Consider the following 26,664-nt stretch of genomic DNA (forward strand, 5'->3'; position numbering starts at 1 on the left):
TTTTGATTACCTCTAGTTTACTTAGGGTAGAATGCGGGAGGCCAGCCAGGAGTGAGTTGGAATAGTCAAGTCTAGAGGTAACAAAGGCATGCATAAGGGTTTCAGCAGCGGATGAGCTGAGGCAAGGGCAGAGACGGATAATGTTACGCAGGTAGAAATATGCAGTCTTAATTATGCTGCGGATATATAGTCAAAAGCTAATTTCAGGGTCAAATATGACACGAAGGTTGCAAACAATCTGGTTCAGTCTCAGACAGGAGTTGGGGAGAGGGATGGAGTCAGTGGCTAGGGAACAGAGTTTGTGGTGGGGACAGAAAACAATGGCTTCGGTCTTCCCAATATTCAATTGGAGAAAGTTTCTGCCCATCCAGAACTGGATGTCGGACAAGCAGTGTGACAATTTGGAGACCGTGGAGGGGTCGAGAGAAGTGGTAGTGAGATAGGGCCCAAGTTTCCACAAGAAAAAAAACGGGCACCCCTCCGAGCTGGGCGCCCGTTTTAAGCGCCGAAAACGGCGCCTAAAAAAATCATCGGTATTCTCCACCTACCTGCAGGTCCTCTGGCCGTAGGCGCAGCCAGCACGAGCTGTGGGGAGGCAGAGCCAGGTCCCTGCGCTGAAAACAGTGCCGGGACCTCTGCACATGCGCGCTACAGTGGGCACGCAAGTGCAGTAGCTCCAGGCGCCGAACTGTGTGGGAGGGGCCCGAAGCACGCAGCCCCTAGCCCTGGCCGAATGGCTCACTGGGGCTGCGTGAATAAGGCTCCTCCCACGGCCAGCTCCTGCTTCCCTCGCCTCCCCCCACCCCCCCCCGCTCCCGACCAGACCCGACATCCGCTCCCCCCTACCTCCGGACCAGACCCGACACCTGCTCCCCCCCCCCCCCCCTGCCTCCGGACCAGACCCAATACCCCCCCCCCCCCCCGACTGACCCGACCCGACCCGCGCTCCTGTTCCCGCTCCCCGCCCCCCCCCCCCCCCGCCCCGACTGGACCCAACCCGTCCCGCCCCCCGACCCGACCCGACCCCCCCCCCCCCCCACTGGACTCGACTTCCGCTCCTGGACTGGATCCGATCCGACCTGACCTACCCCTCCCTCCCTCCCCTCCCCTCTCCCCCTCCCCCTCTCTCCCTCCCCCTCTCTCCCTACCCCCTCTCTCTCTCTCTCTCTCTCTCTCTCTCTCTCTCCCCCTCTCTCTCTCTCTCTCTCTCTCTCTCTCTCTCTCTCCCCCCCCTCCCTCCCGCTCAGCGGCACGAACGGCTTTCTTCCCTCCCGCTCAGCGGCACGAACGGCTGCAGAATTCTCCCTGGCTGAAGCACTTTCACACAGGTAGGAAGATGGTTTATTTAATCTTTTCTTGGCTTATAAATGTTTATTGAGGTTGGATTTATTTGTATAATATTTGTAGATGTATAAATAAGGATTTATTGTAGAATGTAATGAGTTCCCTCCCCCCCCCCCCCCCCACCTCGTTCTGGACGCCTAATTTGTAATCTGCGCCTGATTTTTTAATGTGTAGAACAGGTTTTTTCAGTTCTACAAAAATCTTCACTTGCTCCATTCTAAGTTAGTTTGGAGTACGTTTTCACTGTGGAAACTTTGAAATCCGGCGTCAGTGGCCGGACACGCCCCCTTTTGAAGAAAAAATTCTGTTCCAAAGTAGAACTGTTCCACCTGACTAGAACTGCAGAAAAAAAAATGTGGAGTATTGCGATTTCTAAGATAGTCCGTTCTCCACCAGTTGTTCATAAAAATCAGGCGCAAATCATGTGGAAACTTGGGCCCATAGAGTCATCGTACATGCGGAAACTGAAGCTGTGTTTTTGGATGATTTTGCCAAGGGGCAACATGTAGATGATAAATAGGAGGGGGCCAAGGATAAATCCTTGGGAGACACAAGAGGTAACGATGCGGCGGTGGGAAGCGATGCCATTGCAGCTGATTCTCTGGCTACGATTAGATAGATAAGAATGAAATCAGGCGAGTGCAGTCCCACCCAGCTGGACAACGGTGGAGAGGCGTTGGAGAAAGATAGATGGTCAACCCTGTCATAGGCTGCAGAGAAGTCAAGAAGGGTGAGGAGAGATCATTTGCTTTTGTCACAGTCACAAAGGATGTAATTTGTGACTTTGATCAGAGCTGTTTTGTGACTTTGACAGGCATGGAATCCGGATTGGAGGGATTCAAACATGTAATTGCGGGAAAGGTGGGCACGGATTTGGGAGGCGACCACATGTTCAACGACTTTGGAGAGGAAAGGGAGGTTGGAAATTGAGCGGTAGTTTTGCAAGGACGGAGGGTTGAGGGTTTTTTTTTGAGGAGAGGGGTGATGATGGCAGATTTGAGGGAAAGGGGGACAGTATCTGAGGAGAGAGAACCGTTAATGTCTGCTAACATGGGAGCCGGAAAAGGAAGTTGGTCAGTTTGATAGGAATAGGATCAAAGGAGCAGGAAGTGGGTCTCATGGGCAAGATGAGCTCAGAAAGGTAATGAGAGGAGATCGGAGAAAAACTGGAGAAAGATGTGAGGTCAGGGCTAGGACAGGGGGAATCCTTCGAGGAAGTTTGGCCCGGTGAGCTGGGGGAAGGAAGGGAAGAGGCAGAGACAGCCAAACAGATGGTCTCAATCTTGGAGACCAAGAAGTCCATGACCTCCTCTCGAAAGATGGGTTGGCAGTGAAGAATAGAAGCCGAAGTTTATCTTTATATTGCAGAATGATTTTGGAATAGTGAGCAATTTTTGCAGGTGAGAGCAGGACCGATGAGGCTTGATGTGGTCCAACCAGATCTGGCAGTGAATGGCTAAACCAGTTGTTCGCCATATCCATTCAAGATTGCGTCCCGTGGACTTAAGGGAAGGAAGATCAAGGCTATATCAGGGGGAACGGCTAGGGCGAGAGAGCAATTATTTTAACAGGGACTAGGGCATCAAAGTGTGATTGAGCAGATCGGTAGCTGCAGAAATGTCATGGTGAATGGGAGGCCAAAGGCTCGGAGTTCATGTGCAGTTGGGGAGGGATAAAGAGAAAATGAAAGAGCAGGGGAGGGGAAGTGGGAAAGTATTGAATACCGCCTAAAAGGACAAGAGCAGCAAGCGCATGGGAACCGCATCACCTCCAAGTTCTCCTCCAAGTCGCACACCATCCCGACTTGGAAATATATCGCCGTTCTTTCATTGCTGCTGGTTCAAAATCCTGGAACTCCCTCCCTAACAGCACTGTTGGGAGTACCTTTGCCCCAATAATAATAACTTTTATTTATATAGCGCCTTTAAAGTAGAAAAATGTCCCAAGGCACTTCACAGCAGTGTTACAAGACAAAACAGATAAATTTGACACAAAAGAAGTTGTTAAGGCAGATGACCAAAAGCTTGGTCGCAGAGGTAGGTTTTAAGGAGCATCTTAAGGGAGAATAGAGAGGCGGAGAGTTTTAGGGAGGGAGTTCCAGAGCTTGGGGCCTAAACAGCTGAAGGCATGGCCACCGATGGTTGAGCAGAATTTGAGGAGCGCAGACATCTTGTGGGGTTATGAGGCTGAAAAAGATTACAGAGACAGGGAGGGGCAAGGTCATGGTGTGATTTGTAAACGAGGATGAGAATTTTGAAATCGAGGCGTTGTTTAACTGGGAGCCAATGTGAATCAGAAAGCACAGGGATGATGGGTGATCGTGACTTGGTGCGAGTTAGGACACGGGCTGCTGAGTTTTGGATGATCTCAAGTTTACACAAGTTGGAGTAGTGAGTTGGAGTAGTCAAGTCTAGAGGTAACAAAGGCATGAATGAGGGTTTCAGCAGCAGAAAAGCTTTGACAGGGGCGAAAGCGGGCAATGTTGCGGAGGTGGAAAAAGGTGGTTTTAGTTACGCCGCGGATATGTGGCTGGAAACTCATTTCAGGGTCAAATATGACACCAAGGGTGCAAACATTCTTGTTCACCCTCAGATTGATGCTAGGGAGAGGGATGGAGTCAGTGGTTAGGGAACACAGTTTGTGGCGGGGACCAAAGCTAATGGTTTCTGTCTTCCCAATACTTAATTGGAGAACATTTCTGCTCATCCAGTACTGGATGGCGGACAAGCAATCTGACAATTTAGATATCAAGCAGGGTTCGAGAGAAGTGGTGGAGGTAGAGCTGGGTGTTGTCAGCATATAGATGTGAAATAAGAGGAGGCCACAGACAGATCCTTGGGGGACACCAGAGGTAACAATGTGTCAGTGGGAAGAGGAGCTGTTGCAGAGATTTTCTGGCTATCATTAGATAGATAAGAAAGGAAACGGGCGAGTGCAGTCCCACCTAGCTGGGCGATGGTGGAGAAGCGTTGGAGGAGGATGGAGTGGCCAACTGTGTCAAAGGCTGCAGACGGGTCCAGAAGGACGAGGAGGGATAGTTTACCTTTGTCACAATCACGAAATATGTCATTTTTGATTGATGAGAACCGTTTCGGTACTGTGGCAGGGGCGAAAACCAGATTGAAGGGATTCAAACATTGAATTCCTGGAAAGATGGTCACAGATTTGGGAGGCAACAACACATTCAAGTACTTTGGACAGGAAAGGGAGGTTGGAGATGGGGCGATAGCTAGCAAGCAAATTGGGATCACAGTTTGGTTTTTTGAGAAGAGGGGTGATTACAGTAGATTTGAAGGAGATTGGAACAGTACCCGAGGAGAGAGAACCGTTAACAATGTTGGCTAACATGGGAGCCAAAAAAGGAAGTTGGGTGATCAGTTTAGTGGGAATAGCGTCAAGGGAGCAGGAAGTGGGTCTCATGGACAAGATGAGCTTGGAGAGCTCAAGAGGGGAGATCAGAGAGAAACTCGAAAAAGATGGGAGTTTCGGGCTAGAGCTGGTGGGAGCCTCAGGTGAAGTTTGGCCCTGTGGGCTAGGTGAAGGAAGGGAACTCGCAGAGACAGCTGATCGGATGGTCTCAGTCTTTAGAACAAAGAAGCCCATGAGGTCCTCACACTTGTTGGAGGTTAGTATAGTGGAGAGAGGGGTTTAAGCAGATGGTTAGCGGTAGAGAATAGTAGCCAGGAGTTATTTTTGCATTCCAGAATGATCCTGGAATAGTGAATAGTTTTTGTAGACAAGAGTTGGAACCAATCATGTTTTATGTATTCGAGACAGATCTGGCCATGAGTGGCTCAACCAGTTGTCCACCACGTCCTTTTGACTTGAGTGAGCATTGGACTACACAAGGACGATACCGATTCAAGAAAGCGGCTCACTGCCACCTTCTGAAGGGCAATTAGGGATGGGCATTAAATGCTGGCTCTGCCAGCGATGCCCACATCCGAGGAACAATTTTTTTTTTAAGTCTCACTCCCCCCCACTCTTTTCCTCCTAGCCCTGCAAATTTTTTCCCTTCAAGTATTTAGCCAATGCCCTTTTGAAAGTTACTATTAAATCTGGCATCAACGACTCTGCGGCAGGAGTGGCTTATGAGGAGAGACTGGATCAACTGGGTCTTTATACACTAGAGTTTAGAAGGATGAGAGGGGATCTCATAGAAACTTACAAGATTCTGATGGGACTGGACAGGTTAGATGCGGCCCTTACGGATAAAGGGATCAAGGGGTATGGAGAGAAAGCGGGAAAGGGGTACTGAGGTGAATGATCAGGTATGATCATATTGAATGGTGGTGCAGGCTCGAAGGGCCGAATGGCCTACTCCTGAATCTATTTTCTATGTTTCCTGCCATTCCAGGAATCAGTCTGGTGAACCTTCGCTGCACTCCCTCAATAACAAGAACGTCCTTCCTCAGATTAGGAGACCAAAACTGAACACAATATTCCAGGTGAGGCCTCACCAAGGCCCTGTACAACTGCAATAAGACCTCCCTGCTTCTATACCCAAATCCCCTAGCTATGAAGGCCAACATAGCATTTGCCTTCTTCACCGCCTGCTGTACCCGCATGCCAACTTTCAATGACTGATGAACCATGACACCCAGGTCTCGTTGCACCTCCCCCTTTCCTAATCTGCCGCCATTCAGATAATATTCTACCTTTGTGTTTTTGCCCCCAAAGTGGATAACCTCACATTTATCCACATTATATTGCATCTGCCATGCATTTGCCCACTCACCTAACCTGTCCAAGTCACCCTGCAGCCTTTTAGCATCCTCCTCACAGCTCACACGGCCACCCAGTTTAGTGTCATCTGCAAACTTGGAGATATTACACTCAATTCCTTTTTCTAAATCAATACTGTATATTGTAAAGAGCTGGGGTCCCAGCACTGAGCCCTGCGGCACCCAACTAGTCAATGCCTGCCATTCTGAAAAGGACCCGTTTATCCCGACTCTCTATTTCCTGTCCGCCAACCAGTTCTCTATCCACGTCAGCACATTACCCCCAATACCATGTGCTTTGGTTTTGCACACCAATCTCTTGTGTGGGACCTTGTCAAAGGCCTTTTGAAAGTCCAAATACACCACATCCACTGGTTCTCCCTTGTCCACTCTACTAGTTACATCCTCAAAAAATTCCAGAAGATTTGTCAAGCAGGATTTCCCTTTCATAAATCCATGCCGACTTGGACTGATCCTGTCACTGCTTTCCAAATACGCTGCTATTTCATCTTTAATAATTGATTCCAACATTTTCCCCACTACTGATGTCAGGCTAACTGGTCCATAATTACCCGTTTTCTCTCTCCCTCCTTTTTTAAAAAGTGGTGTTACATTAGCTACCCTCCAGTCCATAGGAACTGATCCAGAGTCGATAGACTGTTGGAAAATGATCACCAATGCATCCACTATTTTATATGGCCACTTCCTAAAGTACTCTGGGATGCAGACTATCAGGCCCTGGGGATTTATCGGCCTTCAATCCCATCAATTTCCCTAACACAATTTCCCGCTTTATAATGATATCCTTCAGTTCCTCCTTCTCACCAGACCCTCGGTCCTCTAGTATTTCCGGAAGGTTATTTGTGTCTTCCTTCGTGAAAACAGAACTAAAGTATTTGTTTAACTGGTCCACCATTTCTTTGTTCCCCATTAAAATTCACCTGAATCTGACTGCAAAGGACCTACGTTTGTGTTCACTAATCTTTTTCTCTTCACATATCTGTAGAAGCTTTTGCAGTCAGTTTTTATGTTCCCAGCAAGCTCCCTCTCATACTCTATTTTCCCCCTCCTAATTAAACCCTTTGTCCTCCTCTGCTGTATTACAAAATTCTCCCAGTCCTCAGGTTTGCTGCTTTTTCTGGCCAATTTATATGCTTGTTCCTTGGATTTAACACTATCCTTAATTTGTTAGCCACGGTTGAGCCACCTTCCCCGTTTTATTTTTACTCCAGACAGGGATGTACAATTGTTGAAGTTCATCCATGTGATTTTTTAATGTTTGCCATTGCCTATCCACTGTCAACCCTTTAAGTATCACTCGCCAGTTTATTCTAGCCAATTCACGTCTCATACCATCGAAGTTACCTTTCCCCAAGTTCAGGACCCTAGTCTCTGAATTAACTGTGTCACTCTCCATCTTAATAAAGAAATCTACCATATTATGGTCACTCTTCTCCAACGGGCCTCGTACAACAAAATTGTTAATTAGTCCTTTCTCATTACACATCACCTAGTTTAGGATGGCCAGTCCTCCAGTTGGTTCCTCGACATATTGGTCTCGAAAACCATCCCTAATACACTCCAAGAAATCCTCCTCCACTGCATTGCTACCAGTTTGGTTAGCCCAATCAAAATGTAGGTTAAAGTCGCCCATGATAACTGTTGTACCTTTATTGCACGCATCCCTAATTTCTTGTTTGATGCTGTCCCCATCTTCATTACTATTGTTTGGTGGTCGGTACACAACTCCCGCTAGCGTTTTCTGCCCTTTGGTATTCCGTAGCTCCATCTATACAGATTCCACATCATCCAAGCTAATGTCCTTCCTTACGATCGTGTTGATTTCCTCTTTAACCAGCAATGCCACCCCACCTCCTTTTCCTTTCTGTCTATCCTTCCTAAATGTTGAGTTCCCAGCCTTGGTCACCCTGGAGCCATGTCTCCGCGATGCCAATTACATCATATCTGTTAACTGCTGTCTGCGCAGTTAATTCGTCCACCTTATTCCGAATACTCCTCGCATTGAGGCACAGAGCCTTCAGGCTTGTCTTTTTAGCACCCTTTGCCCCTTTAGGATTTTGCTGCATTGTAGCTCTTTTTGCTTTTTGCCTTGGGTTTCTCTGCTCTCTACTTTTACTTTTCTTCTTTCTATCTTTTGCTTCTGCCCCCGTTCTACTTCCCTCTGTCTCCCTGCATAGGTTCCCATCCCCCATATTAGTTTAACTCCTCCCCAACAGCACTAGCAAACACTCCCCCGAGGACAATGGTTCTGGTCCTGCCCAGATGCAGACCGTCCGGTTTGTACTGGTCCCACCTCCCCCAGAACCGGTTCCAATGTCCAGGAATTTGAATCCCTCCCTTCTGCACCACTCTTCAAGCCACGTATTCATCTGAGCTATCCTCTGAGTTATATTCTGGAACACTTGCAATGTTTGAGCAGTGTCCAAAGCCCAGTTCTATTTGAATGCATGTAGCTGTCATCATGTCCATCAGTGAACCATTGGCAACAGGTTCTCATCCCTTCATGTCTTGCTTTATGTGAGTGATGTAGAAGATGTGTGAAGATAAACTCGCCCTAGTTCATATTTAGGATCCTAATGTAGAACCTAATGATCTGATAGATCCATCATTAAAACCTCTTTGAACATATGAGTTTATGTTTCTTATTTGAAAGCCAGCATTGTTAGCAACATCAGTTTCAGCCCATAGAGTCTGTGAGCTGCAGGCTTCGGTTGTAGATGAACCCTATTTCAGGTGACATTAGGATAGAATATTTTTCCGAATTATCCAGGGTGTTTTGCAATTTCATAGAAACATAGAAACATAGAAAATAGGTGCAGGAGCAGGCCATTCAGCCCTTCTAGCCTGCACCGCCATTCAATGAGTTCATGGCTGAACATGAAACTTCAGTACCCCCTTCCTGCTTTCTCGCCATAACCCTTGATCCCCCGAGTAGTAAGGACTTCATCTAACTCCCTTTTGAATATATTTAGTGAATTGGCCTCAACTACTTTCTGTGGTAGAGAATTCCACAGGTTCACCACTCTCTGGGTGAAGAAGTTTCTCCTCATCTCGGTCCTAAATGGCTTACCCCTTATCCTCAGACTGTGACCCCTGGTTCTGGACTTCCCCAACATTGGGAACATTCTTTCTGCATCTAACCTGTCTAAACCCGTCAGAATTTTAAACGTTTCTATGAGGTCCCCTCTCATTCTTCTGAACTCCAGTGAATACAAGCCCAATTGATCCAATCTTTCTTGATAGGTCAGTCCCGCCATCCCGGGAATCAGTCTGGTGAACCTTCGCTGCACTCCCTCAATAGCAAGAATGTCCTTCCTCAAGTTAGGAGACCAAAACTGTACACAATACTCCAGGTGTGGCCTCACCAAGGCCCTGTACAACTGTAGCAACACCTCCCTGCCCCTGTATTCAAATCCCCTCGCTATGAAGGCCAACATGCCATTTGCTTTCTTAACCGCCTGCTGTACCTGCATGCCAACCTTCAATGACTGATGTACCATGACACCCAGGTCTCGTTGCACCTTCCCTTTTCCTAATCTGTCACCATTCAGATAATAGTCTGTCTCTCTGTTTTTACCACCAAAGTGGATAACCTCACATTTATCCACATTATACTTCATCTGCCATGCATTTGCCCACTCACCTAACCTATCCAAGTCACTCTGCAGCCTAATAGCATCCTCCTCGCAGCTCACACTGCCACCCAACTTAGTATCATCCGCAAATTTGGAGATACTGCATTTAATCCCCTCGTCTAAATCATTAATGTACAATGTAAACAGCTGGGGCCCCAGCACAGAACCTTGCGGCACTCCACTAGTCACTGCCTGCCATTCTGAAAAGTACCCGTTTACTCCTACTCTTTGCTTCCTGTCTGACAACCAGTTCTCAATCCACGTCAGCACACTACCCCCAATCCCATGTGCTTTAACTTTGCACATTAATCTCTTGTGTGGGACCTTGTCGAAAGCCTTCTGAAAGTCCAAATATACCACATCAACTGGTTCTCCTTTGTCCACTTTACTGGAAACATCCTCAAAAAATTCCAGAAGATTTGTCAAGCATGATTTCCCTTTCACAAATCCATGCTGACTTGGACCTATCATGTCACCATTTTCCAGATGCACTGCTATGACATCCTTAATAATTGATTCCATCATTTTACCCACTACTGAGGTCAGGCTGACCGGTCTATAATTCCCTGTTTTCTCTCTCCCTCCTTTTTTAAAAAGTGGGGTTACATTGGCTACCCTCCACTCCATAGGAACTGATCCAGAGTCAATGGAATGTTGGAAAATGACTGTCAATGCATCCGCTATTTCCAAGGCCACCTCCTTAAGTACTCTAGGATGCAGGCCATCAGGCCCTGGGGATTTATCTGCCTTCAATCCCATCAATTTCCCCAACACAATTTCCCGACTAATAAAGATTTCCCTCAGTTCCTCTTCCTTACTAGACCCTCTGACCCCTTTTATATCCGGAAGGTTGTTTGTATCCTCCTTAGTGAATACCGAACCAAAGTACTTGTTCAATTGATCCGCCATTTCTTTGTTCCCCGTTATGACTTCCCCTGATTCTGACTGCAGGGGACCTACGTTTGTCTTCACCAACCTTTTTCTCTTTACATACCTATAGAAACTTTTGCAATCCGCCTTAATGTTCCCTGCAAGCTTCTTCTCGTACTCCATTTTCCCTGTCCTAATCAAACCCTTTGTCCTCCTCTGCTGAGTTCTAAATTTCTCCCAGTCCCCAGGTTCGCTGCTATTTCTGGCCAATTTGTATGCCACTTCCTTGGCTTTAATACTATCCCTGATTTCCCTAGATAGCCACGGTTGAGCCACCTTCCCCTTTTTATTTTTACGCCAGACAGGAATGTACAATTGTTGTACTTCATCCATGCGGTCTCTAAATGTCTGCCATTGCCCATCCACAGTCAACCCCCTAAGTATCATTCGCCAATCTATCCTAGCCAATTCACGCCTCATACCTTCAAAGTTACCCTTCTTTAAGTTCTGGACCATGGTCTCTGAAATTACTGTTTCATTCTCCATCCTAATGCAGAATTCCACCATATTATGGTCACTCTTCCCCAAGGGGCCTCGCACAATGAGATTGCTAATTAATCCTCTCTCATTACACAACACCCAGTCTAAGATGGCCTCCCCCCTAGTTGGTTCCTCAACATATTGGTCTAGAAAACCATCCCTTATGCACTCCAGGAAATCCTCCTCCACCGTATTGCTTCCAGTTTGGCTAGCCCAATCTATGTGCATATTAAAGTCACCCATTATAACTGCTACACCTTTATTGCATGCACCCCTAATTTCCTGTTTGATGCCCTCCCCAACATCCCTATTACTGTTTGGAGGTCTGTACACAACTCCTACTAACGTTTTTTGCCCTTTGGTGTTCTGCAGCTCTACCCATATAGATTCCACATCATCCAAGCTAATGTCTTTCCTAACTATTGCATTAATCTCCTCTTTAACCAGCAATGCTACCCCACCTCCTTTTCCTTTTATTCTATCCTTCCTGAATGTTGAATACCCCTGAATGTTGAGTTCCCAGCCCTGATCATCCTGGAGCCACGTCTCCGTAATCCCAATCACATCATATTTGTTAACATCTATTTGCACAATTAATTCATCCACCTTATTGCGGATACTCCTTGCATTAAGACACAAAGCCTTCAGGCTTGTTTTATTAACACCCTTTGTCCTTTTAGAATTTTGCTGTACAGTGGCCCTTTTTGTTCTTTGCCTTGGGTTTCTCTGCCCTACACTTTTCCTCATCTCCTTTCTGTCTTTTGCTTTTGGCTCCTTTTTGTTTCCCTCTGTCTCCCTGCATTGGTTCCCATCCCCCTGCCATATTAGTTTAAATCCTCCCCAACAGCACTAGCAAACACTCCCCCTAGGACATTGGTTCCAGTCCTGCCCAGGTGCAGACCGTCCGGTTTGTACTGGTCCCACCTCCCCCAGAACCGGTCCCAATGCCCCAGGAATTTGAATTCCTCCCTGCTGCACCACTGCTCAAGCCACGTATTCATCTGCGCTATCCTGCGATTCCTACTCTGACTATCACGTGGCACTGGTAGCAATCCCGAGATTACTACTTTTGAGGTCCTACTTTTTAATTTAGCTCCTAGCTCCTTAAATTCGTTTCGTAGGACCTCATCCCTTTTTTTGCCTATGTCGTTGGTACCAATGTGCACCACGACAACTGGCTGTTCTCCCTCCCATTTCAGAATGTCCTGCACCCGCTCCGAGACATCCTTGACCCTTGCACCAGGGAGGCAACATACCATCCTGGAGTCTCGGTTGCGGCCGCAGAAACGCCTATCTATTCCCCTCACAATTGAATCCCCTATCACTATCGCTCTCCCACTCTTTTTCTTGCCCTCCTGTGCAGCAGAGCCAGCCACGGTGCCATGAACTTGGCTGCTGCTGCCCTCCCCTGATGAGTCATTCCCCTCAACAGTACCCAAAGCGGTGTATCTGTTTTGCAGGGGGATGACCGCAGGGGACCCCTGCACTACCTTCCTTGCTCTACTCTTCCTGCTGGTCTTCCATTCCCTATCTGGCTGTGGACCCTTTCCCTGCGGTAAGACCAACTCACTACACGTGATACTCACGTCATTCTCAGCATCGTGGATGCTCCAGAGTAAATCCACCCTCAGCTCCAATTCCGTAACGCGGACCGTCAGGAGCTGGAGGCGGATACACTTCCCGCACACATAGTCGTCAGGGACACCGGAAGCATCCCTGAGTTCCCACATGGTACAGGAGGAGCATAACACCCGACCGAGCTCTCCTGCCATGTCTTAACCCTTAGATACACTTAAACTGGTAATAACAATGTTAAAAGTTACTGACCAATATAAGAAGAAAAAGAAAAACTACTCACCAATCACCAGCCAATCACTTACCCCCTAGGCTGTGACGTCACCTTTGTATCTTTGCCTTCTCCCTGTAGCTGCACCGGTACGCCTCTCGCCGACCCCGGACTCGCGCTGCTCCGAGCTCCCGCCTCCTCGACTGACTGCTCGAACTGCCCGACTCCCGCTGGCCTTTATAGGCCTCTCGCCGACCCTGGACTCGCGCTGCTCCGAGCTCCCGCCTCCTCGACTGACTGCTCGAACTGCCCGACTCCCGCTGGCCTTTATAGGCTAACCTGTCCTTTAATTTTGGCGGTGGAGCCTTGATCTGTGCCAAGAAGATCGTGCTGCCATGGTAACCAGGGACACAATGCGAGCTGAGGCTGCAAAGCGCAGCATACAGCCAGCTCCCATCACATTAAAACACATTGCATCAATTTAAAAACACATTAAAATATATTGCAGCAAGTTGCCTCCAATTATTAAAGCTCATCCCACTCCCTGCCCCATCCCTGGCCGAGTCATCTCTCGGTGCGCTCTCCCGCCCCTAGCCCTGGCAGAAGGGCTTGCCAGTGCATTCTCCTGCCCCTTGCTCAGACCGAAGGGCTTACCGGTCTGCACCCTCGCCCAGGCCATATGGCCTCCTCCCTCCCGGCCCCCGCACCTAACTACACCCAAAAGGCATCCCCCCACCCCCTCTCCCTCCTCCCACCTCTCTCTCCCTCCCTCCCTCTCTCTTATCTCTCCTGCTGCTGCTGTCGGGGCATCTACTGCACTTACCTGCGACGATTTCCTTACCTGCGACGATTTCTTAACTTTCCGTAAAGATTTTCTGCAGAGGCCACATACGCTGGCCTCAGCAGAACTGGAGTAACTCTCAGCTGGCCAAACTTGCCCAAACAGCCAGAATTGGTGCGGGTGGCAGGTTATACCCTATTTGACTGGAAAAAAACTTACCTAAAACAATTGTAACTAACTGAGTTTCGCTGGTGCAAATTGTTCAGGGAAACTATGGTCTTTTAACTTCGGCCAAAAAAAGCAACCTGCGCCAAAAAAGCGCCGCAAATCACTGGGGAAAATTGAGCTCATAAAGTGGGGTATATTCGGCAATGTTGCGATTTGACCAGTAAAGTTCCCAGAGGTCCAGTTCAGGATTATTCTTCTCTTTCCACGGCTTCTGCTTCCATTGATCGCATCTATAAGGCAACTACATGGAGTATCTCTCACATATTGCTGTTTTAAGTTTGTCATTTTTTTAATTTTCCCCAAAATGAATTGAGATTGGACAAGTTCCCGTAAAAGAATTACATAAGAGTCAGAAACAGGCCATTTGGCCCAACTGGACTATGCCAACATTTACGTTCCATGCAAGCTAGGAACTCACAGCATTGCAGCTGTGTGTATGTGTCTCTCTCTCCCTCCCTCCCTCCCTCCCTCCCTCCCTCCCTCCAAACAACCAAACAAAGCTATTGCCATTCCATTCTAGGTTGATTCCGGAAATGAGGGTGTTGACTTACGAGGAAAGGTTGAGTAGGTCGGGCCTCTACTCATTGGAAATTAGAAGACTGAGAGGCGATCTTATCAAAACGTATAAGATTATGAGGAGGTTTGACAAGGTGGATGCAAAGAGGATGTTTCCACTGATGGGGGTCACTAGAACTAGGGGGCATAACCTTCGAATAAGGGGCCGCCCATTTAAAACTGAGATAAGGAATTTCTTCTCCGAGGGTTGTAAATCTGTGGAATTCGCTGCTTCAGAGAGACGTGGAAGCTGGGACATAGAATAAATTTAAAACAGAAATAGACAGTTTCTTAAACAATAAGTAGATAAGAGGTTATGGGGAGCGGGCGGGGAAGTGGAGCTGAGTCCATGATCAGATCAGCCATGATCTTATTGAATGGCGGAGCAGCCTCGAAGGGCCGTATGGCCTACTGCTGCTCCTGTTTCTTATGTTCTTAAGGAAGTGGAGCCACATCTGGCGGTAGATAATCAGGCTGATCAATCACTGCAGATTTGAGGCTGTGGAGGTGGTGAACAACAGTAAGGCTAGGAGACCAACTGGGATCTGATGGAGACAAGGGCATCAAAGATGGAAGCAAGATAGTTGTGGAGTAGGTCAACAGAAGTGTCATCAAGGGTAGTACGCCAAAGCAGCTGGAAGTTGTCTTTTACGAGGGTGGTTGTGAGGAATTGAAGAATGGTTAACTTCTTAAAAGGCAGAAGCTGAGAGTGGAGGGGTTTGAAGAAGTTTTGTGGAAGGAAAATGATGACTTGATGAGAGAGCCCCGTTGGTGGGAAAACATAGAAACATCGAAAATAGGTGCAGGAATCGGCCATTTGGCTCTTCGAGCCTCATCATCATCATAGGCAGTCCCTCGGAATTGAGGAAGACTTGCTTCCACTCCTGAAGTGAGTTCTTTGGTGGCTGAACAGTCCAATATGAGAGCCACAGACTCTGTCACAGGTGGGACAGATAGTCGTTGAGGGAAGGGGTGGATGGGACTGGTTTGCCGCACGCTCTTTTCACTGTCTACACTTGATTTCTGCATGCTCTCAGCGTTGAGACTCGAGGTGCTCAGCGCCCCCTCGGATGCACTTCCTCCACTTAGGGCGGTCTTGGGCCAGGGACTCCCAGGTGTCAGTGGGGATGTCGCACTTTATCAGGGAGGCTTTGAGGGTGTCCTTGTAGTGTTTCCGATGCCCACCTTTGGCTCGTTTGCCGTGAAGGAGCTCCAAGTCAAGCACTTGCTTTGGGAGCCTCGTGTCTGGCACGCGGACTATGTGGCCTGCCCAGCGGAGCTGATCGAGTGTGGTCAGTACTTAAATGCTGGGGATGTTAGCCTGAATGAGGATGCTGATGTTGGTGCGTCTGTCCTCCTGGGGATTTGTAGGATCTTGCGGCGACATCGTTGGTGATATTTCTCCAGCAACTTAGTGTCTACTGTACATGGTCCATGTCTCTGAGCCATACAAGAGAGCCATACTACAGCCCTGTCCACCATGAGCTTGGTGGCGGGTTTGAGGGCCTGGTTTTCAAACACTCTTTTCCTCAGATGGCTTCTCCCTCCCCCCCATCTCTCTCTCTCCCTCTCTCTCTCTTGCCTCTCCTGCTGCTGCTGTCAGGGCATCTGCTGCACTTACCTGCGCGATTTCCTTACCTGCGCCGATTTCTTAACTTTCCGTAAAGTTTTTCTGCAGAGGCCACATACACTGTCCTAAGCAGAACTGGAGTAACTCTCAGCTGGCCAAACTTGCCTAAATGGCCAGAATTGGTGCGGGTGGCAGGTTACACCCTATTTGACTGGAAAAAAAACTTACCTAAAATAATTGTAACTGACTGAGTTACGCTGGTGCAAATTGTTACGGGAAACTTTTAACTTCGGCCAAAAAAAGCAACCTACGCCAAAAAAGCGCCGCAAATCACTGGGGAAAATTGAGCTTATAAAGTGGGATACATTTGGCAATGTTGCGATTTGACCAGTAAAGTTCCCAGAGGTCCAGTTCAGGACTATTCTCATTCCACGGCTTCTGTTTCCATTGATCGCATCTATAAGGCAACTACATGGAGTATCTCTCTCATATTGCTGTTTTAAGTTTGTCATTTTTTTAAATTTCCCCACAGTGAATTGAGATTGGACAAGTTCCTGTAAAAGAATTACATAAAGAGTCAGAAACAGGCCATTTGGCCCAACTGGACTATGCCAACATTTACGTTCCACGCAAGCTAGGAACTCACAGCATTGCAGCCGTCTCTCTCTCCCTCTGTCTCTGTCTCTCTCTCTGTCTCTCTCTCTGTCTCTCTCTGTCTGTCTCTCTCTCTGTCTCTCTCTCTCTGTCTCTGTCTCAACCTCTCTCTGTCTCTGTCTCTCTGTCTCTCTCTCTCTGTCTCTCTCTCTCTCTTTGTCTCTCTCTCTCTCTCTCTCTCTCTCTCTCCAAACAAAGCAATAGCCATTCCATTCTAGGTTGATTCCGGAGATGAGGGGGTTGACTTACGAGGAAAGGTTGAGTAGGTCGGGCCTCTACTCATTGGAAATCAGAAGACTGAGAGATGATCTTATCAAAACGTATAAGATTATGAGGAGGTTTGACAAGATGGATGCAGAGAGGATGTTTCCACTGATGGGGGTCACTAGAACTAGGGGGCATAACCTTAGAATAAGGGGCCGCCCATTTAAAACTGAGATAAGGAATTTATTCTCCGAGGGTTGTAAATCTGTGGAATTCGCTGCTTCAGCGAGCTGTGGGAGCTGGGACATAGATTAAATTTAAGACAGAGATGGACAGTTTCTTAACTGATAAGGGGTTATGGGGAGCAGGCAGGGAAGTGGACCCGAGTCCATGATCGGATCAGCCATGATATTATTAAATGGCGGAGCAGGCTTGAGGGGCTGTATGGCCTACTCCTCCTATTTCTTATGTTCTTATTATTCAATGCTCTTGACCCAAAAAGCTGCCAGTTTTGGCTCCAAGCAGTAAGTGGAGCAAAATAAGAAGTACTTCATGGGATTATACAGAATCTACAGCACAGAAGCTGGCCAATCTGTCTAAGCTGGTATTTATTCTCCACATGAGACTCCAACCAGTCTAACTACCTCCTTCCACCCTACCACCGTATTCCTCTCTTCCTTTCTCCCTCTCTCTCTCATGTATGCATCAAGCATCCTATTAAATGTGTCTCAGCTATCTGCTTCAACTACTCCATGCAGCAAGTTCTATGTTCTCACCACTCTGTGCAAAGAAATTCATCCAGAATTCTTTGTTTGACCTGTTGGTGGCTATCATGTATTTATTTATGCCTCCTTGTGCTGGACTCAGCTGTAAGTGGAAACAGTGCCCGGCCCAGCCCTGCAGTTCCTGGCCCAGCCCTATGTTGTATGAGGGATTACATCATTAGAAGAATGAAGATCCTACTTTTAATTTCTTATACATTTCAGTACTACCAACATACACACTGTAACACTGGATAAAGTTGTATAGAAAAGTCATTATTTGTAAATGAAGGAAGAAGCAAGGAAAGCATATATTCACTATAAAATAGATGTAATGGCCATATAATTTTTAATATTTTATAAGTCACACTGGTGTCAAAGTCTCTTCCCCCTTCCCCTCCATCAATAGCAGGAACAAAATAGTCGTTAAGTATCGATTTCTGATTATGGGGAGATGGAAGGTATCCCCAATCTGTCCTGTTAAATTTTTTTTGTTTTGTTCTCTCTTGTGAGTTCCAATTTCTCGGCGAACACATATTTCAACTTCTAACATGTTCATTCAAGTGACTATTATGGAATCAACCAAATCTGTGATGCTGAAGTCGAGGACCAATTGACCACCTTTTTGTTATCTCTCCCTCTCTCTCCCTCTCTCTCTCTCTCTCTCTCTAGCTCTCATGCTCTCCAATTTCTCTTTCTATTGTATAGTTCTCTCCTAACTTTTAAGTACTTCAAAGGCCAATCAAATGTCAAAGATCTTGACTGACACTGTCATGCTTTGGTCAAGAGGGTGTCAATAAATACATCAGTGGCATCCAAAAGAAGTGTGTGCCTGGAAAAGTAAACTTGTTTGTGTCGTGGGTTATTCCAATATATTTTGGGTGGTATGCTGGAGACTCACTGGATACTTTCTCTCTGTGTCCCTAACAGGTGCACAGAACCAAAATTCGAGATTCAAATGAGAAGATTTTAGAAATGGGTGTTCTGTATCTTTAGGTTAATATTGGTTTAACAAATTAGCAATCAATTTACAATCTGAAAATTTACCTGGGACAATTATCTAACCTCCTTTAAAAAAAAATCGTACATTTCTGCAAGGTTTACACACATTGTAAATCAAAGTAATGCTTTGTAAAATGATCATGCTGAATAAAATAATGCCCTTTCAATGTACCTTTATTTTTGGAATGTGTGAAAAAGTAAATGTTAAGTATTCAAAGTGATTGTGTTGTCATATGATGATGGCATCTAATGACCAATTAATTCCATTAAACAAGTCTGTTCATCCTTTTCGATAATGTATATTAAAACCGAAAATGCTGGAAATAATGTATATTTGGTTATCAAGATCATTGATTTGCAGTACCTCTAATATACTAATAGTCTGATCTATTCCTAATTTTACTACTTTTAGTACATTATGGAAAAATCCAAATTGTTTACAGAATAATTAAAGATACTCAATTTTTTTACAGATGGGTCTTGGAAAAACTATTCAAGCAATTGCAGTAGCCTACTTTTATAAAAAAGAATGGCCCATGCTGATCGTGGTCCCATCATCTCTCAAGTACCCTTGGATAGAAGAGATGGAAAAATGGATCACCGAATTGAATCCTGATGATATCAATCTAATAGAGTCTAAAAGTGACATTGGGTGAGCTTGCAAAAAAAGTCAGTTTTCTCTAAGTAGGATCCAATCAGAATATCAGCTATATTAATGCGAGCATGTCCTTTTAATAAGATTACATCACAACAACTAGCCCACCTGTATCAAATAATCACTCCACCTCATTTCTTGCCTTGGAAGTATCACTTTGCTGATTTCAGAGCTTTTGCTTTGTATTTAGATAGAACCAAGAGCAATTTGGTAATCCAGGCAACTTTTTTTTTCATACACAAAACCAAACAACTTGCTTTTAAATAGCATTGTTCACATACAAAATTATGCCTGAATGCTTTACATGTCAGGGAAAAGAATAGACACCACACAGAATGCAAAAGGGAACAACATTGTTATGTTGGTGGGAGTGGATGGGGATGGGACCGTGTTGAAGGGAAAGAGTTTTGGGAGGCTTTTGAAAACAGAAGGTGATGGCAAGGTTAAGAGATTTGGGGAGAGAAATCCAGAGGGCAGGAGTGGAGTGGCTGAAAGAGCAATCAGGAATGGAACAAAAGGCCACGAGTAAGCTGTTTCTGGAGGAGTCGAGGGTATGTGCCAGGATTGGCCGTGGACCTTGGAAAAGATGGAAGTGATGGGAAAGCAGAATTTTGTGCAATTGAGGATGTGGGCCTTAGTGTTCTGAATGAGTTGTAGTGTGTGGAGGCCAGCTAGGCTGGCAGTGGAGAAGTCCAATATTGAAAGGATAAAAGAGTAGACAAATTCTGTACCGGTCAAGGAGATGTAGGGGCGGACGCAGGATATGTTTTTAGAACAATGTGGTGTTTATGGCAAATTGAATGTTGGGAAGGAAGTGCAGCTTGGGTTGGAGCAATGTGCCAAGATGTTGCACCTCCAGATGGCAGTCAGGACAGTCTGGTGAGGTAGAAACAACTGTACAGCTTGACTACAATTTTGGACACTTAAGTAGTCCGTGGGTTCCTCACATTTACTGCCTGAAGTGAGGATGGAATGTAAATTGAAGGCAAGGTCAGGGGAAATGGTTCATGGTAGAGAAGAGGTGTTTTGAATTGTTCCTGCTGTCTAAAATAATAGGCAAATGAGGAATTTACCATGGATAAGGAGTGAGGGTACAGCTTAAGTGATCACAATCACTAAGGAGGTAGTAAGATCATGGGACTAAAGGCAGATAAATCCCCTGGACCTGATGGCCTGCATCCTAGGGTCTTAAGAGAAGTAGCGGCAAAGATTGTGGATGCATTGGTTGTAATTTACGAAAATTCCCTGGATTCTGGGGAGGTCCCAGCAGATTGGAAAACTGCAAATGTAGTGCCCCTATTTAAAAAAGGAGGCAGACAAAAAACAAGAAACTATCGACCAGTTAGCCTAACATCTGTGGTTGGGAAAATGTTGGAGTCCATTATTAAAGAAGCAGTAGCAGGATATTTGGAAAAGCAAAATTCGGTCAGGCAGAGTCAGTATGGATTTATGAAGGGAAAGTCATGTTTGACAAATTTGCTGGAATTCTTTGAGGATGTAACGGACAGGGCGGATAAAGGGGAAGCAGTGGATGTGGTGTATTTGGACTTCCAGAAGGCATTTGACAAGGTGCCACATAAAAAGTTACTGCACAAGATAAAAGTTCACGGGGTTGCGGGTAATATATTAGCATGGATAGAGGATTGGCTAACTAACAGAAAACAGAGTCGGGATAAATACTTCATTCTCTGGTTGGCAACCAGTAACTAGTGGGGTGCCGCAGGGATCAGTGCTGGGACCCCAACTATTTACAATCCATATTAACGACTTGGAAGAACATAGCCAAGTTTGCTGACAATACAAAGATGGGAGGAAAAGCAATGTGTGTGGAGGACACACAAAATCTGCAAAAGGACATAGACAGGCTAAGTGAGTGGGCAAAAATTTGGCAGATGGAATATAACGTTGGAAAGTGTGAGGTCATGTACTTGGGCAGAAAAAAATCGAAGAGCAAGTTATTATTTAAATGGAGAAAGATTGCAAAGTGCTGCAGTACAGCGGGACCTGGGGGTACTTGTGCATGAAACACAAAAGGATAGTATGCAGGTACAGCAAGTGATCAGGAAGGCCAATGGTATCTTGGCCTTTATTGCAAAGGGGATGGAGTATAAAAGCAGGGAAGTCTTGCTACAGCTATACAGGGTATTGGTGAGGCCACACCTGGAATACTGCGTGCAGTTTTGGTTTCCATATTTACGAAAGGATATACTTGCTTTGGAGGCAGTTCAGAGAAGTTTCAATTGGTTGATTCCGGAGATGAGGGGGTTGACTTACGAGGAAAGGTTGAGTAGGTCGGGCCTCTACTCATTGGAAATCAGAAGACTGAGAGGTGATCTTATCGAAATGTATAAGATTATGAGGGGGCTTGACAAGGTGAATGCAGAGAGAATGTTTCCACTGATGGGAGAGACTAGAACTAGAGGGCATGATCTTAGAATAAGGGGCCACCCATTTAAAACAGAGATAAGGAGAAATTTCTTCTTGGAGGGTTGTAAATCTGTGGAATTCGCTGCCTTAGAGCTGTGGAAGCTGGGACATTGAATAAATTTAAGATAGAAATAGACAGTTTCTTAAACGATAAGCAGATAAGGGGTTATGGGGAATGGAAGGTGAAGTGGAGCTGAGTCCATGATCAGATCAGCCATGATCTTATTGAATGGCAGAGCAGGCTCGAAGGGCCGTATGGCCTACTCCTGTTCCTATTTCTTATGTTCTTAAGGAAGTGGAGCCACATCTGGCGGTAGACAATCAGGCTGATCAATCACTACAGATTTGAGGCTGTGGAGGTGGTGAACAACAGTAAGGCTAGGAGACCAACTGGGATCTGATGGAGACAAGGGCATCAAAGATGGAAGCAAGGTAGTTGTGGAGTAGGTCAACAGAAGTATCAAGGGTAGTACGCCAAAGCAGCTGGAAGTTGTTTTTTAAGAGGGTGGTTGTGAGGAATTGAAGAGGGGTTAACTTCTTAAAAGGCAGAAGCTGAGAGTGGAGGGGTTTGAAGAACAATTTTGTGGAAGGAAAATGATGACGTGATCAGAGAGCCTCGTTGGTGGGAAAACATAGAAACATATAAGATAGGTGCAGGAATAGGCCATTTGGCTCTACGAGCCTCATCATCATCATAAACAGTCCCTCGGAATTGAGGAAGACTTGCTTCCACTCCTGAAGTGAGTTCTTTGGTGGCTGAACAGTCCAATATGAGAGCCACAGACTCTGTCACAGGTGGGACAGATAGTCGTTGAGGGAAGGGGTGGATGGGGCTGGTTTGCCGCACGCTCTTTCCACTTTCTGCACTTGATTTCTGCATGCTCTCAGCGTTGAGACTCGAGGCGCTCAGCGCCCCCTCGGATGCACTTCCTCCACTTAGGGCGGTCTTGGGCCAGGGACTCCCAGGTGTCAGTGGGGATGTCGCACTTTATCAGGGAGGCTTTGAGGGTGTTCTTGTAGCATTTCCGCTGCCCACCTTTGGCTCGTTTGCCATGAAGGAGCTCCAAGTCAAGCACTTGCTTTGGGAGTCTCGTGTCTGGCATGCGGACTATGTGGCCTGCCCAGCGGAGCTGATCGAGTGTGGTCAGTGCTTAAATGCTGGGGATGTTAACCTGAATGAGGATGCTGATGTTGGTGCGACTGTACTCCTGGGGATTTGTAGGATCTTGCGGAGACATCGTTGGTGATATTTCTCCAGCAACTTAGTGTCTACTGTACGTGGTCCATGTCTCTGAGCCATACAAGAGAGCCATACAACAGCCCTGTCCACCATAAGCTTGGTGGTAGGTTTGACGGCCTGGTCTTCAAACACTCTTTTCCTCAGGCGGCCGAAGGCTGCACTGGCGCACTGGAGGCGGTGTTGGATCTCGTCGTCGATGTCTGCTCTTGTTGATAGGAGGCTCCTGAGATATGGGAAGTGGTCCACGGTGTCCAGGGCAACGCTGTGGATCTTGATGACTGGGGGGCATTGCTGTGCGGTGAGGACAAGCTGGTGGAGGACCTTTGTCTTACGGATGTTTAGCGTAAGGTCCATGCTTTCGTACGCCTCAGTAAATACATCGACTGTGTCTTGGAGTGCAGCCTCTGTATGTGCGCAGATGCAGGCGTCGTCTGCCTACTGTAGCTCGACGACAGAGGTTGGGGTAGTCTTGGATCTAGCCTGGAGTGGCGCAGGTTGAACAGGTTCCCACTGGTTTTGTATTTTAGTTCCTCTTCAGCGGAGAGCTTGTTGACTCTGAGGTGGAGCATGACGGCGAAAAAGATTGAGAAGAAGGTTGGGGCGATGATGCAGCCCTGTTTCACCCCGGCCCAGACGTTGATTGTGTCTGTGATGGATCTGTTGGTAAGGATCAGGGCCTGCATGTCGTCGTGGAGCAGGCGGAGGATGGTAACGAACTTTTGGGGCATCCAAAACAGGAGGACGCTCCAAAGACCCTCGCGGTTGACCGTGTCGAAGGCCTTTATAAGGTCGAAGAAGGCCATGTATAGGGGCTGCCGCTGTTGCTTGCATTTTTCCAGTAGCTGTCTTGCTGCGAAAATCATTTCCGTTGTGCCGTAGGGGACGAAATCCGTACTGTGACTCTGGGAGGGTGCGTGGCTTGGGGAGTGGTGCAGAAGGGAGCGATTTAAATTCCTGGGACGTTGGAACCGGTTCTCTGGGAGGTAGGACCAGTACAAACCGGACAGTCTGCACCTGGGCAGGACCGGAGCCAATGTCCGAGGGGGATTGTTTGCTAGTGCTGTTGGGGAGGAGTTAAACTAATATGGCAGGGGGATGGGAACCTATGCAGGGAGACAGAGGGAAGTAGAATGGGGGCAGAAGCAAAAGATAAAAAGAAGAAAAATTAAAGTGGAGGGCAGAGAAACCCAAGGCAAAAAGCAAAAAGGGCCACATTACAGCAAAATTCTAAAGGGCAAAGTGTGTTAAAAAGACAAGTCTGAAGGCTCTGTGCCTCAATGCGAGAGCATTTAGAATAAAGTGGATGAATTAACTGCGCAGATAGCAGTTAACGGATAAATTGTAATTGGCATCACGGAGACATGGCTCCAGGGTGACCAAGGCTGGGAACTCAACATCCAGCGGTATTCAACATTTAGGAAAGAAAGACAGAAAGGAAAAGGAGGTGGGGTGGTGTTGCTGGTTAGAGGAAATTAATGCAATAGTAAGGAAGGACATTAGCTCGGATGATATGGAATCGGTATGGGTAGAGCTACAGAATACCCAAAGGGCAGAAAATGTTGGTGGGAGTGTGTACAGACCACCAAACAGTAGAAAGGTTGGGGACAGCATCAAACAAGAAATTAGGGATGCGTGCAATAAAGATACAGCAGTTATCATGGCCGACTTTAATCTACATATTGATTCGGCTAACCAAACTGGTAGCAATGCGGTGGAGGAGGATTTCCTGGAGTGTATTAGGGATGGTTTTCTAGACCAACTAGAGGGCTGGCCATCCAAGGCTGGGTGATGTGTAATGAGAAAGGACTAATTAGCAATCTTGTGCGAGGCCCCTTGGGGAAGAGTGACCACAACATGGCAGAATTCTTTATTAAGATGGAAAGTGACACAGTTAATTCAGAGACTAGGGTCCTGAACTTAAGAAAAGGTAACTTCGCTGGTATGAGACGTGAATTGGCTAGAATAGACTGGCGAGTGATACTTCAAGGGTTGACGGTGGATAGACAATGGCAAACATTTAAAGATCACATGGATGAACTTCAACAATTGTACATCCCTGTCTGGAGTAAAAATAAAACGGGGAAGGTGGCACAACCGTGGCTAACAAGGGAAATTAAGGATAGTGTTAAAATCAAGGAAGAGGCATATAAATTGGCCGGAAAAAGCAGCAAACCTGCGAACTGGGAGAATTTTGTTATACAGCAGAGGAGGTCAAAGGGTTTAATTCGGAGGGGAAAAATAGAGTATGAGAGGAAGCTTGCTGGGAACATAAAAACTGACTGCAAAAGCTTCCATAGATATGTGAAGAGAAAAAGATTAGTGAAAACAAATGTAGCTCCCTTCCAGTCAGATTCAGGTGAATTTATAATGGGGAACAAAGAAATAGCAGACCAATTGAACAAATACTTTGGTTCTGTCTTCACAAAGGAAGACACAAGTCACCTTTCGGAAATACTACGGGACCGAGGGTCGAGTGAGAAGGAGGAACTGAAGGAAATCCTTATTAGGCGGGCTATTGATGGGATTGAAGGCCGATGAATCTCTGGGGCCTTGATAGTCTGCATCCCAGAGTACTTAAGGAAGTAGCCCGAGAAATAGTGGATGCACTGGTGATCATTTTCCAACAGTCTATTGACTCTGGATTGGTTCCTATGGACTGGAGGGTAGCTAATGCAACACCACTTTTTAAGAAAGGAGGGAGAGAGAAAACGGGTAATTATAGAAAATTATAGAATCAATGTGGAGGTTGGGGAGAGGTGATGAAGGCAAGAAGGGCATTAGTGGAGGTGGTGAGATTGAATTCAAATGCAAGTTTAGATGCCACTTGGTGTCAGGACTGAGGGTGAAAAAGTGGAAGAGATTTTGTAGAGGAAGGTTCCTGGGGGGCAAAAAGCAAGAAGAATCTTGAGGTGGTAAAGAGTGAAGTGTTTGATCATGGACATGTAGCTTCGGTTAAATTGTTCATGGTAGAATTCATCTCCTTGTGTTCTTCCATGCGATGTAAAAGTTAGCAGGAAGAATTGGAATGCATTTTATGCAAGCTTTGGGCACTTTGTGCAGAGCATTTGTCTTAATCTATAAGGCTGATAGCTCCAAAAGCAGCCCTGAAAGATCACCACATTGGGCTTCCCGAGCAGAAGAAAAGATACTGAAATGATGCAGGATCATCACTGCATAGCTATCATTTATCTAGCAGGGTTTGCACCCTGCCAACTTCTGAATGCTGATCTAGCACTCAAACCAAAGTTACCATTTTAGTGCTGCCACTAAAATATATTGTTTGAGGCAGGAGGTAAATACGATACTTTTTTACCCTCTGTCTTTCTTTTCTGAATATTTTACACAGAAAGTACTTCTCTCCCCTCAACGTTGGTCCCTTTTTGAAGAATGAGTCACCTTATGTTGAAAACCAGCAGCTTTTTGCAGCTTTATATAAACTTTCCTGAGGGAAAATGATTCCATCAGGTTTGATAAATGACACCATCTCATCTTGTCAGTTGTGCTGCATATTTTTCGACTCAAAACTGCAGGGGCTCTCCAATCTGCTTGCTATTATTCTCATCTGCATAAATTACGTCACTCAGCACTTGGATCGATCCAAAATGTGGCAATATTTCTTTACCATCAAAATAAATCTAATCATGGTAAAAAAAAGTTTGCAAACCTA

General features: G+C 46.3%; 1 protein-coding gene across 4 annotated transcripts in view; it reads left to right on the forward strand.

Moving 5' to 3' along the window:
- Positions 1-26,664, forward strand: part of zranb3 (zinc finger, RAN-binding domain containing 3) — a 186,126-nt gene that overhangs the window by 59,243 nt on the left and 100,219 nt on the right. For all 4 annotated transcript variants that reach the window (XM_070875416.1, XM_070875418.1, XM_070875417.1 and 1 more), the window contains one exon: positions 19,149-19,327. In XM_070875416.1, the coding sequence (XP_070731517.1) occupies positions 19,149-19,327 (179 nt within the window). The remainder of the gene's footprint in view (positions 1-19,148; positions 19,328-26,664) is intronic.

Source organism: Pristiophorus japonicus, chromosome 3 (assembly GCF_044704955.1).
Source record: "Pristiophorus japonicus isolate sPriJap1 chromosome 3, sPriJap1.hap1, whole genome shotgun sequence".
NCBI classification, from domain to species: Eukaryota; Metazoa; Chordata; class Chondrichthyes; family Pristiophoridae; genus Pristiophorus; species Pristiophorus japonicus.